Raw genomic sequence first — 11,454 nt, forward strand, 5'->3', positions numbered from 1 at the left:
CATCAGGGGCATTCAGGTCCTTGCCAGACCGCAGCTCCATATATCTCCTTTTTTGGTATTTTCATGCAAATTCTTCTGCTAGTTGGGGTTTAGTCTACTTCTGTATCCTTCCCTTCAAGGCTCAGCGGTCCAAGATTATCTTCTGTGTCCGTGTCAAATGGTTTCCCTTTTCTTTGTTGAAGAGGGTCTGTGCAGTCCTTCTGCCTAGTCCGCCATCTTGCTGGAACTCCCCATGGTTGCTCCTGTTAAGGTTTGAGGGTGGACCTCAAAGTCACCTGTGCACTCCACAGATGATTTCTTCTTCCTTTTATTTCAAAGACAGCAGCAGCCCCACCCGTGTAGCTTTCATATACTTTCTTATGACCCTGATTGCCTATCTGAGAATAAAAGTTTTTTTAGTGAGAGCTTACATTCTACCAAAAACTGTTTGACCTGATGTTCTATTCTTTTTACCATTTTTACATCAAGGTTGCGTAATAGGAAAATGAAAATGATGTGTTGTGGCCATAAAAGTAACAAAATTTCTTTTTAAAAATGAATGGAGTTAATATTTTCCCCATCCCATACTGTGCCACTTATTTTGAAGGAACATGGCAAACAAAAAGATCAGAAGAGTGTAATACTGCAAGGAAACAGTGATTCAGGAATGTAAGGTTTATAACTTGCCCTAACTCAGCAACCATGGGCTGAACTCAATTTTTTCATTGATGTTGATAGATAATTACTCCCAAATTAGTATTTGAATGCTGGTGTTTAAAAATCAGTTAATCTAAGAATCAGAGATTGTACCATCATAATTCATGTCACCTTATACCCATTGTTTTTTTGTTGTTGTTATGTGCCGTCGAGTCAGACCCAACTCATAGCAACCCCTCCTTGGGTTTCCGAGGCAGTATCACTACGGAAGTAGATTGCCCCATCCATTACTACCACACTATGTCTTGATGACAATGTTCCTAAGAACTAACTTCTCAAACGTTTTAAATTACATTAACTTTATAGCACAATTATTAAGTTTAAGATTTAAATTATAAAAGGCTGATGATACTCTTGTTTCCTGCTAGACTCAGTTTCCCATTCTCTGAAGTTCTATAATGTAATATTATTACATAGAGTTAGCTTGTCATTGTCATGATTTCTAATCCACTAAAAATACTTTTTAAAAAGGAGCAAAAGCTTCAATGTGAAACAAATCTTCTCCATATACTAAACTACTAAAGAAAGATACTACTTTACTAGAAAGGTAAGGATATTTGAAAGAAGACAGCTATTTCACAGTACATAAGGAACATATAAGGAGTTGTTAAGAAAAAGAGAATTCAATCTCCATGTCCTTGCATTTAATAACAAGAATAAAGAAAATTAGGAAAACCCCATATTTAATAGTATAGGCCATTTTTAACCATATAAAGTAAGATTAAAAGTTGCAAAGAACTTGAATTTGCATCAGTTTCTTCAGGACACACAAAACAATGCTGAAGTTAAGTTCTAGTTTCAAATAGCATTTAGAAGGAGATTGCAACAGCTAGGAAGATAAGTAAAAAAATCTTTTTTTTCCCCTTTAATTCAAAATTTGTATAGTTTTCCTTGAATGTTTTTTGGTCCATTTATTCTGTATCTCTTACCATTGAGAATGTGGAGAAATTTCAGTGTAGCTTGTCTGAGCAGTTCTGAACTGGTCCACATTACCTCTTGCGTGTCCATCTGCTTGCATCACTTCTGCAGCAAAGCCTAAAGCAAGCTGCGATTGGACAGATGATGTGTGGAGCATCCTCCCTCAGTTAAACCAGATTAGTCCATCTCAAAAGTTACATCTCTTTAAGAAGCCATCCCCAGCTAAGTGTGCCTCTGGGCTTAGTTGCTAAAATCATCTCATTGATGATGAAGCAGCAGTGTTTCAGCCTAAAGCTTTTCTACTATTTTGTTGTTGTTGTTGTTGTTATGTGCCGTCGAGTCGGCCCCGACTCATAGCGACCCCTCCTTGGGTTTCCGAGGCAGTATCACTACGGAAGTAGGATTGCCCAACCTTCCTTCCGAGGAGTGGCTGGTGGGTTTGAACCACCAGCCGTCTGGTTAGCAGGCAAGTGTCTTAGCCACTATGTTATGGTTATTGTTCAATGGCCAAATTTTTCATTGGAAAGTAAATCTGAATAATTTGTGGGATGTGGAAGATTCTGTGTCAACTGCTTTAAGACAATCTTTCATTTTGTCATTTCATTCCAATCTGAATTAAAGCTAAGCTAATGACACAATGGCAAATTTAAACTTAATACTGATGAAAGGCATTTGTAGTTCATAGAAATTCTTCTGTGAAGGATAACAGATGTTTGTTCATGTAAGTTACCATTTTGATAATGCATGTCTTATGGTTTATGAGAGAAAAAAACAGTGGATCAGCTTTGCTACATTTTAATAGTATGTTTTTTGAGGGATTATTTTTTAGGTCTGGTCAGCAACATCAAACAAAAGCTACTGAGTACTCCACAGGGTACAGAGTGCTGCCAAGCACCTTAGAGAATTTACATGACATGGAGAAAATGCAGTTCTTGCCCCATGAAGAGCTTACAGTCTGGGGATCTGACAACTTGTAGTCTGAGACATCAATGAACAGCAAAATGATTCATGAAGACAAATTCTTCATGCCCTAGTGCTATCATGGATAGAATCATTTTAGAATTTGAATTAATACAACCAAACTGACAGGCAAAACTAAATTTGGTTGAGTTTTTCAGGCTCACATAGTTTTATTAACATCTATCTAGTAAAGAGAACTGACCTAATAGACAACTGAAAGTAAAGACTAGTTCTCTTGAAATGCAAGGGCTAAAATAACTTACTGTGGTTACTTAATTTAAAAGCAAACATACTGAATGGTATGACTAGGATTATACTAGTTTAAAAATATGCCAAGTACTGACACTGCATTCCCCTTATGCTAGCACTGTTCATTTAAAATAGTGAGTATTAAAATATGTGGGGTCTATATCTAACCCACAGAAAGCCCACCACAAATCTTAAAGTTCTGTGTATCAGTTATCCATTTTGTGTGTACTATGAAAGTTTGATTTTTGCCCCATTATTAAGTCAAAAGTAATGTGAATAGTCAAATTATAATATGCTAATGACCTGCATATTTTTACATGGATGAATGTAAGTATATCTAAATAGGAAATAAATGGCAGTCCTATCTACCTATACCAGAAAAAGAAAAACACAATGTCTTTCCAGATTGCATACTCATCACTGTAAGAAGAGGTATGCAAGTTTTAAAGTTTCACAATCAGTTGTCAGAAAAACAGCAGTTGTTCCTGCAATATCTCATTAGCATCTGGCTCAATTATTTTTAGAGTTTTATGATTGAGAAGACACTACTAACCACCTATCAGTTACCTTACAATAGCTGAATATCCATAAAAATTTGTAATCATTATGAGATGACTCCCAAGTGAAGCCTACAATCATCAGGAAGAGTAATAGTGTGATAGAGAACAACTAATCAGCATGACTAAAAACTATGCTCATTTTTCAAAAGAATCTGGTCATGTGGAAAAATTACTGCTGCAGTTTGGGACATACTCCCCATATGGGATGCTGATCTGCCCAAGACACACTACTTACTAAACAGGAAAACTGAGATCAGGGTGAATGAACTAAAGCCACCTCTGAGGAGCAGCCTACAAACTTCCAGACTGACTTTCTTCGACAGCGTAAGTGGTCCAAGTAGTTCCTCTTAAAGCACTTTCATAGTATCCTACCCACAGTAACCCGAAATTTGAAGTTAACTCAAAAACCAAAAGCATATTGGCACAGAAGTGAGCAGCTGTATAACTCTAGCACACTCTTATTGCTGTATTAAGTCTGAAGATGAGCATGTCCTACCCACAAGAGTTGTTCCAGGAAGTAGGGTAGAAATAATGGTAAATTAGAAAATAGACTATTAATTGTACAATTAATTGAAAAGTAAAAACATGTTTCAAAATCTACAATAAGCATGTGTCCAAAGGAGTCTCATACGTCAATGATGTGCTGGATTGTAAATTCTATGGTACAGCTGTGCAATGAAGGGACTCGCTCTGGCCTACTGGCATGGGTGTGGCTCACTTCTGGCCTGCTGAAGGGCGCATATGCTACACAGAGCTATGATGGTTTCTACTGAATAGTAAAATTCACAGAAGTTCCAGGGTATTCATGGCAGGATCATTCCTTGTGCAAAGTTTGATGTAGATGAAGATAAAGTGGTTTCTTGGTCAATAACTGTAATTTCTTTCTTTTAAAGTCAGTGGGTTTCTTGTATCTGTAACCACAATAGAAAGACCATTGCTTAAAATACTTTGATAACTGATCTATTCCAAAATTACCTACTGGATAAGAAGAAAGCCAAAATCACCACCACCAACCACTGCCATCAAGTCGATTCTGACTCATAGTGACCCTACAGGACAGAGTAGAACTGCCCCATAGGATTTTCTGTCTGTCATTCTTTCGTGAAACACACTGCCTCATCTTTCCCCCTCAGTGGCTGGTTGGTTACAACCACAGACCTTTTGGTTAGCAGCTGACTGCCTTAACCATTGCATTAATAGAGCTCCTTGAAAGCCATACAAGTCACTATTAAATTAACACTAATTCTTTATGTACATCACTTACAGTTCTATTACAATTGGCCCAGGTTTAATTTCATCCATCTCCATGAAAGCAAAACACTTGGTGCTGGTAAACCTTTTTTTAGGCTTGTAGTGTTTAAATTCAAAGAAGATAGCTGCACCTTAGGAATTTAAAAAGCAAAATGAAACACATTAAGCCACAGACAGTACAATACATTCAAAGCATGTTGATAAATTTTCTTTGATGTCCAGAGGTATATAAAGAAGTTACATACAGTTGCCATAATTTTACAAAGTAACTTGTCAACACAGTCTCTGTACAGCAAAACTTTTCTTGAGCTAGGCTGACACAAGAATGTATGTTTCATACACAGGTAGAATAATAAACTACTAAAGAATATAAAATATTAAAATACCACAAAAAGAATGTAGAAGATAGTTGTTAAGTATTAACACTACCCATGGAACATATTAGGTGTAAGAGGCATTAAAGGCATTCCTATGAAAAAGAATCCATAGGAGCCCTGGTAGCGCAGTGGTTAAAGTGCTTGGCTGTTAACTGAAAGGCTGGTGATTTGAACCCACTAGCCGCTCACAGGAGTAAGATGAGGCAGTCTGCTTCTATAAATAAAGATTTACAACCTTGGAAACCCTACGAGGCAGTTCTATTCTGTCCTAGGGGTCACTATGAGTAGGAATTGACTCAACAGCAATGGGTTTGGTTTGATTTTTTATTTTTAAATAAAAAAACGAGTCATTTTTTCTGCCCTGAAACAAAACCAAAAAATTCAATCTTTTGGTTGCTTTGGAATTCAAATAATAAAACTCACACGCTGCTCCCATTTTTAAATGTTACCTATTTCCTAATATTTTTTTCAGTATTCAAAGCACTGTCTTCCCCATCACCCCCAGAATTGCATAGGTATAAAGATAGCATTAAGGGAGGCCTGGTGGTACAATTGTTAAGCGCACCGCTGCTAATGAAAGGTTGGTAGTTCAAACTGACCAAGCAGCTCCATGGGAAAGAACTGGCAATCTCTCCTAAGGACTGTTGTTCTTGTGTATTGTACTCAGTCTAGAAATAGAAGCAAATTCTATGGGCCAATTCTATTCAATCACATGGGGCTGTAAGAAGTCAAAATCCACTTGACCATACCCAACAAGAAGAACATGAAAGATAAAAGCTCTAAATGACAAGCCTAATTCTGCACTCTCCACAATGATCACATATCAATGAAAAATTCTGACAGTTTATCTTCCCAAAGCTCAATTGTTAAGATTTGAAAGAGAGAAGTAAGTTGCCCCATGAATGGAGCCAAGAACAATTTCTAAAGAAGCCATGGAGACTAAGGGAAGGAAGTTGGGTTTCACTCTTAATGGGTTACCTATTAATGCTGCTTCAATCAGAGAGGTGTTGTATCTTAGCTTTTAAAAATCATCAACACTCATCTTATACTTTCATTGACAATAAAGCTCACAGGTGACAAATAGTGTAAGTGTTTAGAAATGTGTACAGAGCCTTGGCACTTGGGTCAGTGTGCCTCACCCATCAAGGAGGAAAAGAGGTGGGTGATGGAGAGACGGACATATTTAACCATCCATCTACTCCCAACATATATGAAAGCATTACAATTGTTAAGGTTACTGGTGACCTCCTTTACCTAGGTATATGACCCATCATATCCAAAGGGTGGCTTCTCTTCTCCCTCCTATAGCAGTAACAGAAGCACAATCTTAAGAGAATTTTAAGATAGCAGATCACATATCTTAGTCTCTTCTGCTATGGGACCCATCTCCTCCTCTTCCTGATTGTCACTGAAATCTGAATAAGTGTGAAAATAAAGTTACATTGGAAAATAGTGGTAAGATCCAAATATGTTACCATCATTTTGAGGAAGTGAGAAAAAAATTGTTTTATTAATCATCTGCAACATTGGTCAATACTATCTCTCTTGCCTCCCTGACATGTACAGCTTTGTACTTTATGCTACATGTAAGAAAGAACAAAATGTGAAGTGAAGACAGCCTAGGAAATGCTTGTAAATGGAGAAAGTAAGTTCATTAGCACTGATATCTGTTAAAACTACAGTAACAATAAATAATAAATTCAAAGCTGGAGAGAATAAAGTCAAGTTCTTAATACAGTTCTGCTTTTAGCATATTGTGAGTCAAGTCATCAAGAACACAGTGTAATAAAATAGAAAAGTCAGCCCATGAAACATTCCCCCTTCCCTGCCACATCAGAAAGGTTTCCCAAAGAGATGAAATGTGTGTATGATGGCGGGGGGTTGTTTTTCTAATGTTTTTATTCAGAAGGCACACTTAATACTGACAGTGCTTCAACAGTATTTACTAAAACTAAAAAAACCAAACTCACTGCCATTGAGTCAATTCCAATTCACAGTAACCCCTTTTGGGTTTCCAAGGCAGTCAATCTTTACAGAAGTAGATTTCCCAGTCTTCCTTCCATGGAGTGGATGGTGGGTTTGAACCACCAGCCTTCTGGATAGCAGTCAAATGCCTTAGGCACTATGCCACTACAAGAATCTACAAATCCTTCTAACACAGTGAATCTCAAACTAGTGTGCACCAGAACCACCTGGCAGGCTTGGTAAAACAGACTGCTGAGCGCTGAGCCTAGAGTTTCTGATTCAGTATGTAGAGTGGGTAGGGTATTTGCATCTAACAAGGTTCCAGGTTGATGCTAATGATATCGCTTCTCTGAGAACCACAGTTCTAACAGAAGCCCTGAAATCTAAGTCTTTTAGCAGTAGAAAAGAGGTGGCACTTGACTTGATGAGTAAAATATCAAATATTTTAGAGGCTGAGGCAATCATTTCAAAAGACACTTGTGCATCTTATACAAGCTTCCTGTAGTGCTTAACAATTGCAGAAACCACACCTGAACTTCAGGTGATAAAGGGATTCTGAAGCCTGCCTTTCAGAACATTGATATTCCCACTAGAAAAAAGGCAAGGGGAAGCATTTCACCCTAACTATTTAACTCGGAAATGTAATGTCACCTTTGCAAAAATTTGCTTTTGTCCTTTCCCATTCTCCTGCTATCTAAGTTATGGTATCTTTCTAAACAATAAATTCAGCTAGAGAAAAAGCTGGCTCTTTCAACTGCTAAGGAAACTCACTGCCATCGAGTCGATTCCAACTCACAGCGACCTCCATTGGGTTTCCAAGGTAGTAAATCTTTACGGAAGTGGATTGCCCCATCTTCCTTTAGTGGAGTGGCTGGTGGATTTGAACCACCAACCTTCTGGTTAGCAGATAAAATGTCTCAGGCACTGCGCCACCAGAGCTCCTTTCTTTCAACTGTTAGAGGCTTCATTAGAAAGCCTGAGGGAGCTCCTGCTTCCTCTACCTCTTTAGCATAAGGCAACTTTTCATTCTATTTTTGTTGTGAAAGGCTACTTCCGTAGTGATATGGCCTCGAAAACTCAAGGAGGGGTTACTATGCATCAAGATCAGACTTGATGGCGTTGAGAAGAATATTTTAATATTTAAAGGTGCTATTTATTACTATAAATAAAATATTACTACATTACTATAGGGAGCTCTGCTAGTGTAGTACCTAAGGCACCTGACTGCTAACCAGAAGGCTGGCGGTTCAAATCCACCAACCACTCCTCAGAAGGAAGGTTGGGCAATCTACTGCAGTAGTGATACTGCCTCAGAAACCCAAGTAGGGGTCACTATGAGTGGGGTCCGACTCGATGGCACATAACAACATTTATTATTATGTTGTTAATGTTGTTAGTTCAAGTCAAGTTGATTCTGACTCATGGCAACCCCATGCTTGCAGAGCAGCAGTGCCAAATAGATGTTTAACACTGTGACCTTTGGGAAGCAGATCACCAAGGCTGTCTTCCTCTGGGTAGCTCTGAACTGCCAACCTTTTGTCTAGTAGTAGAGTAATAAACCATTAGCACCACTCAGGGACTCTGGCATTTATCATAAACTAGATAAACTCATCCCTCACACATAAAACTATTTATATTCAATAGAACGGTAAAATGTGACTATTACTTCTGCCAGATATCCATTGTCCTACATCCACTGGGCACACAAAAATGGGATAAGATGAGGACTCAGCCCATGAGAAGCCAAGTGTTTTAATATCACAAACCTTTGGTTAATTTTTCAACATGCTTCTGCAACTCAATGTCCACATTAAAATGAACATATGTATCTTCTTTTCTTGAAGCCACAGGAGTATCTTGCACTGGAGTTAAATCTATGCCATTCAGATCTAGAGAGGAAAACAGAAGTTTCACTTAAATACATATCCTCAAAATTGTAACAATGCAAAGAAACTACAAAAGGTCATTTCCTAAAGAGGCTTAGAAAAAGCAGAGAGGAGATTTTCAGGCCAGTACAAACTCCCATTTGGAGTAAGCAGGTACCTGAAGAGCTTCTAGTTTCTTCAGAGGTACATGGCAGGAGACGCGGACGGAGATAGTGGGAGATCACATGGAGAGGAGCACGAATCTTGCTGTGCCCAAGTGAAAAAGAAAACTTGTAGAAGACAGAGTATGATCCTTACAATTAAGAGGGGAAAAGGACTTTTTGATTTCCTTACTGAGTACACCAAAGAGTCCTGATGGCACAGCAGTTAAACATTGAAGCTGCTAATCTGACTAATACTCAGATCAAACCCACCAGAGGCTCAGGAGGAGAAAGATGTGACAGTCTGCTTCCATAAAGATTTACACCCTTGGAAACTCTATGGGGCAGTTCTTCTATCCTATATGGTTGTTAAGAATCGGAATCAACTCAACAGCAATGGTTTATATACATATATATTTATATATTTTTAATTGAAGTAAAATACACGTAACAAAATTATTGTGATTTGGATGAAACTTTAGAGAGCAAATTCACTTTCCATACAGCAGTTCACATAAACTTTGTCTCATGACATTGACCATAATTCACAATACAACAGCTCCCCTCCCACTTCCTCCCCAGTCACCTCTTCCTTGTGTCTATCCCCCCATGCACCCCTGCCCCCTGAGCTGTCTCCCTGTGCAAAAGCAGCCCTTCTTTCTCCCATGATTGTTCTCTCCTAGGAGTGTATCTGTCTCAGGTCATGTTCAACTCATATCCCTGTCTTTTGCTTGGCTGGAAGCCACAGGTGTGGGTTCACTTCCAGACAGGAAGGGCAGCTAGGGGCCATAGTTGTAGTGGTTCCACTGGGCTCTATCAGACCAGCAAATCTGGTCCCCTTTTTGTTTTTTCCAAAGGATTGTTTTAGTTTTGTTCCACATTGTTCTCCCTCTCTATCTAGAATCTCCTACATAGATCCCCTTCCAAGTGGTTGACAGTGGTAGCTGGGCACCATCTAGTTCTTCTAGTCTCATATTCATATAGGCTAGGGATCGCATGGTGTACCAGTCGCTAAGACTAATTCTTTCCATGGATCATTGGTTTTCTTCATTCTTCTTTGCTTTGGATGAGGAGAGACTCATCGCTGCATCTAGACGGCTGTTTGCAAGCTTTAAGATCCCAGTTGCTACTCACCAAAGAAGGAAGTAGAACACAATGTCTTGTGTAGTATGTTATGCCAATTGAGCTTGATGTCCCCTGTAACTATGGTCCTGAGCCCACAGGTTCAACTACTCGGTCCCTCTTGGTAGCTGGCTGTGACCAGGAAGTGACTACAACCTTGTCCCTTGTCAGCTCTACTATACACCTGGGAATTCAGATCATACAAATACTTGTAGGACCATTGTCTGCCAACACTATACATGGTCTTGGGTACACTCTCTGCTTCATAGACATACCTAACAGTTTAGCTTGTCCACCCACCTATCCACCCATATACCCATGTTTGCCTTCACTGACAAGGCAGTACTCTATGTGGAAAAGAGTTCATCTTTGTTGTCTGTACCTCTCATGTACCTCTCTATGTCTTCCTCTTCCTCTGCCACCATGTTGATCACTCACATTTAGTACATTGCCCGTCTCTTCACCCAAATCAATACTGGTCTCTACCTATCTAACAGTGTTCCCTACCCTACCCTTCCACACCTGGTAATCAACAAAGAAAATTTCCTTCCATAGATAAAGGTTTCTTTGACTTTTACAATAATGGACTAATACAGATTGACTTATTCCACTCAGCATAATGTCCTCCGAGTTCATCCACGTTATGTGGTGCTTTGCCAATTCTAGGTTATTCTTCAGGATTATATAGTATTTCATTGTATGTATGTATCAGTTTGGTTATCTATTCCTCAGTTGATGGACACCTAGGTTGTTTCCATTTTTGGCTATTGTAAATAGTGCTGTGATGAACATGGGTGTGCATATGTCTCTTCTGGTCATGGCTCTCACATCTTTAGGATATATACCTAGTAATGGAATGGCTGGGTCAAATGGTATTTCTAATTCCAACTTTTAAAGGAATTGCTATACTGCTTTCCACAGTGGTTGTACCATTTTACAGTCCCACCAGGAGTGTATGACAGTCCCAATCGCTCCACATCCTCAACAGCATTTGTTATTTTCTGTCTTGTTGAACTTTGCTGCTAGTGATGGAGCAAGATGGTACCTCACTGTTGTTTTGATTTGCCTCTCTCTAATGGCTAATGATCGTGAGCATTTCTTCATATGTTAGTTGGCTGCTTGAATATCCTCCTTGGTGAAGTGTCTATCTTCTGCCCATTTCTTAATTGGATTATTTGTATTTTTGTTGTTGAAGTATTAGAGCTTTCTATAAATTCCAAAGATAAGTCTCTTGTCAGATATGTCATTGCCAAATATTTTTTTCCCAATCTGTAGGTTCTCTTTTGACTCTTTTGGAGAAGTCTTTGGAAGCACATAAAAATTTTATTTT

At 38.8% G+C, this 11,454-nt stretch overlaps 1 protein-coding gene across 1 annotated transcript in view; it reads right to left on the minus strand.

The window, feature by feature from the left end:
* Positions 1-4,197: 4,197 nt before the first annotated feature.
* AIDA (axin interactor, dorsalization associated) overlaps positions 4,198-11,454 on the minus strand; it is an 87,219-nt gene continuing 79,962 nt past the window's right edge. The window contains exons 8-10 of the mRNA XM_007936949.2: positions 8,743-8,865; positions 4,648-4,765; positions 4,198-4,294 (exon numbers count right to left, since the gene is read on the minus strand). Coding sequence (XP_007935140.1) covers positions 4,198-4,294; positions 4,648-4,765; positions 8,743-8,865 — 338 coding nt within the window. The remainder of the gene's footprint in view (positions 4,295-4,647; positions 4,766-8,742; positions 8,866-11,454) is intronic.

The sequence above is a fragment of the Orycteropus afer genome, unplaced genomic scaffold, assembly GCF_000298275.1.
Source record: "Orycteropus afer afer isolate SDZICR_OR568_19922 unplaced genomic scaffold, OryAfe1.0 scaffold00039, whole genome shotgun sequence".
Classification (NCBI taxonomy): domain Eukaryota; kingdom Metazoa; phylum Chordata; class Mammalia; order Tubulidentata; family Orycteropodidae; genus Orycteropus; species Orycteropus afer.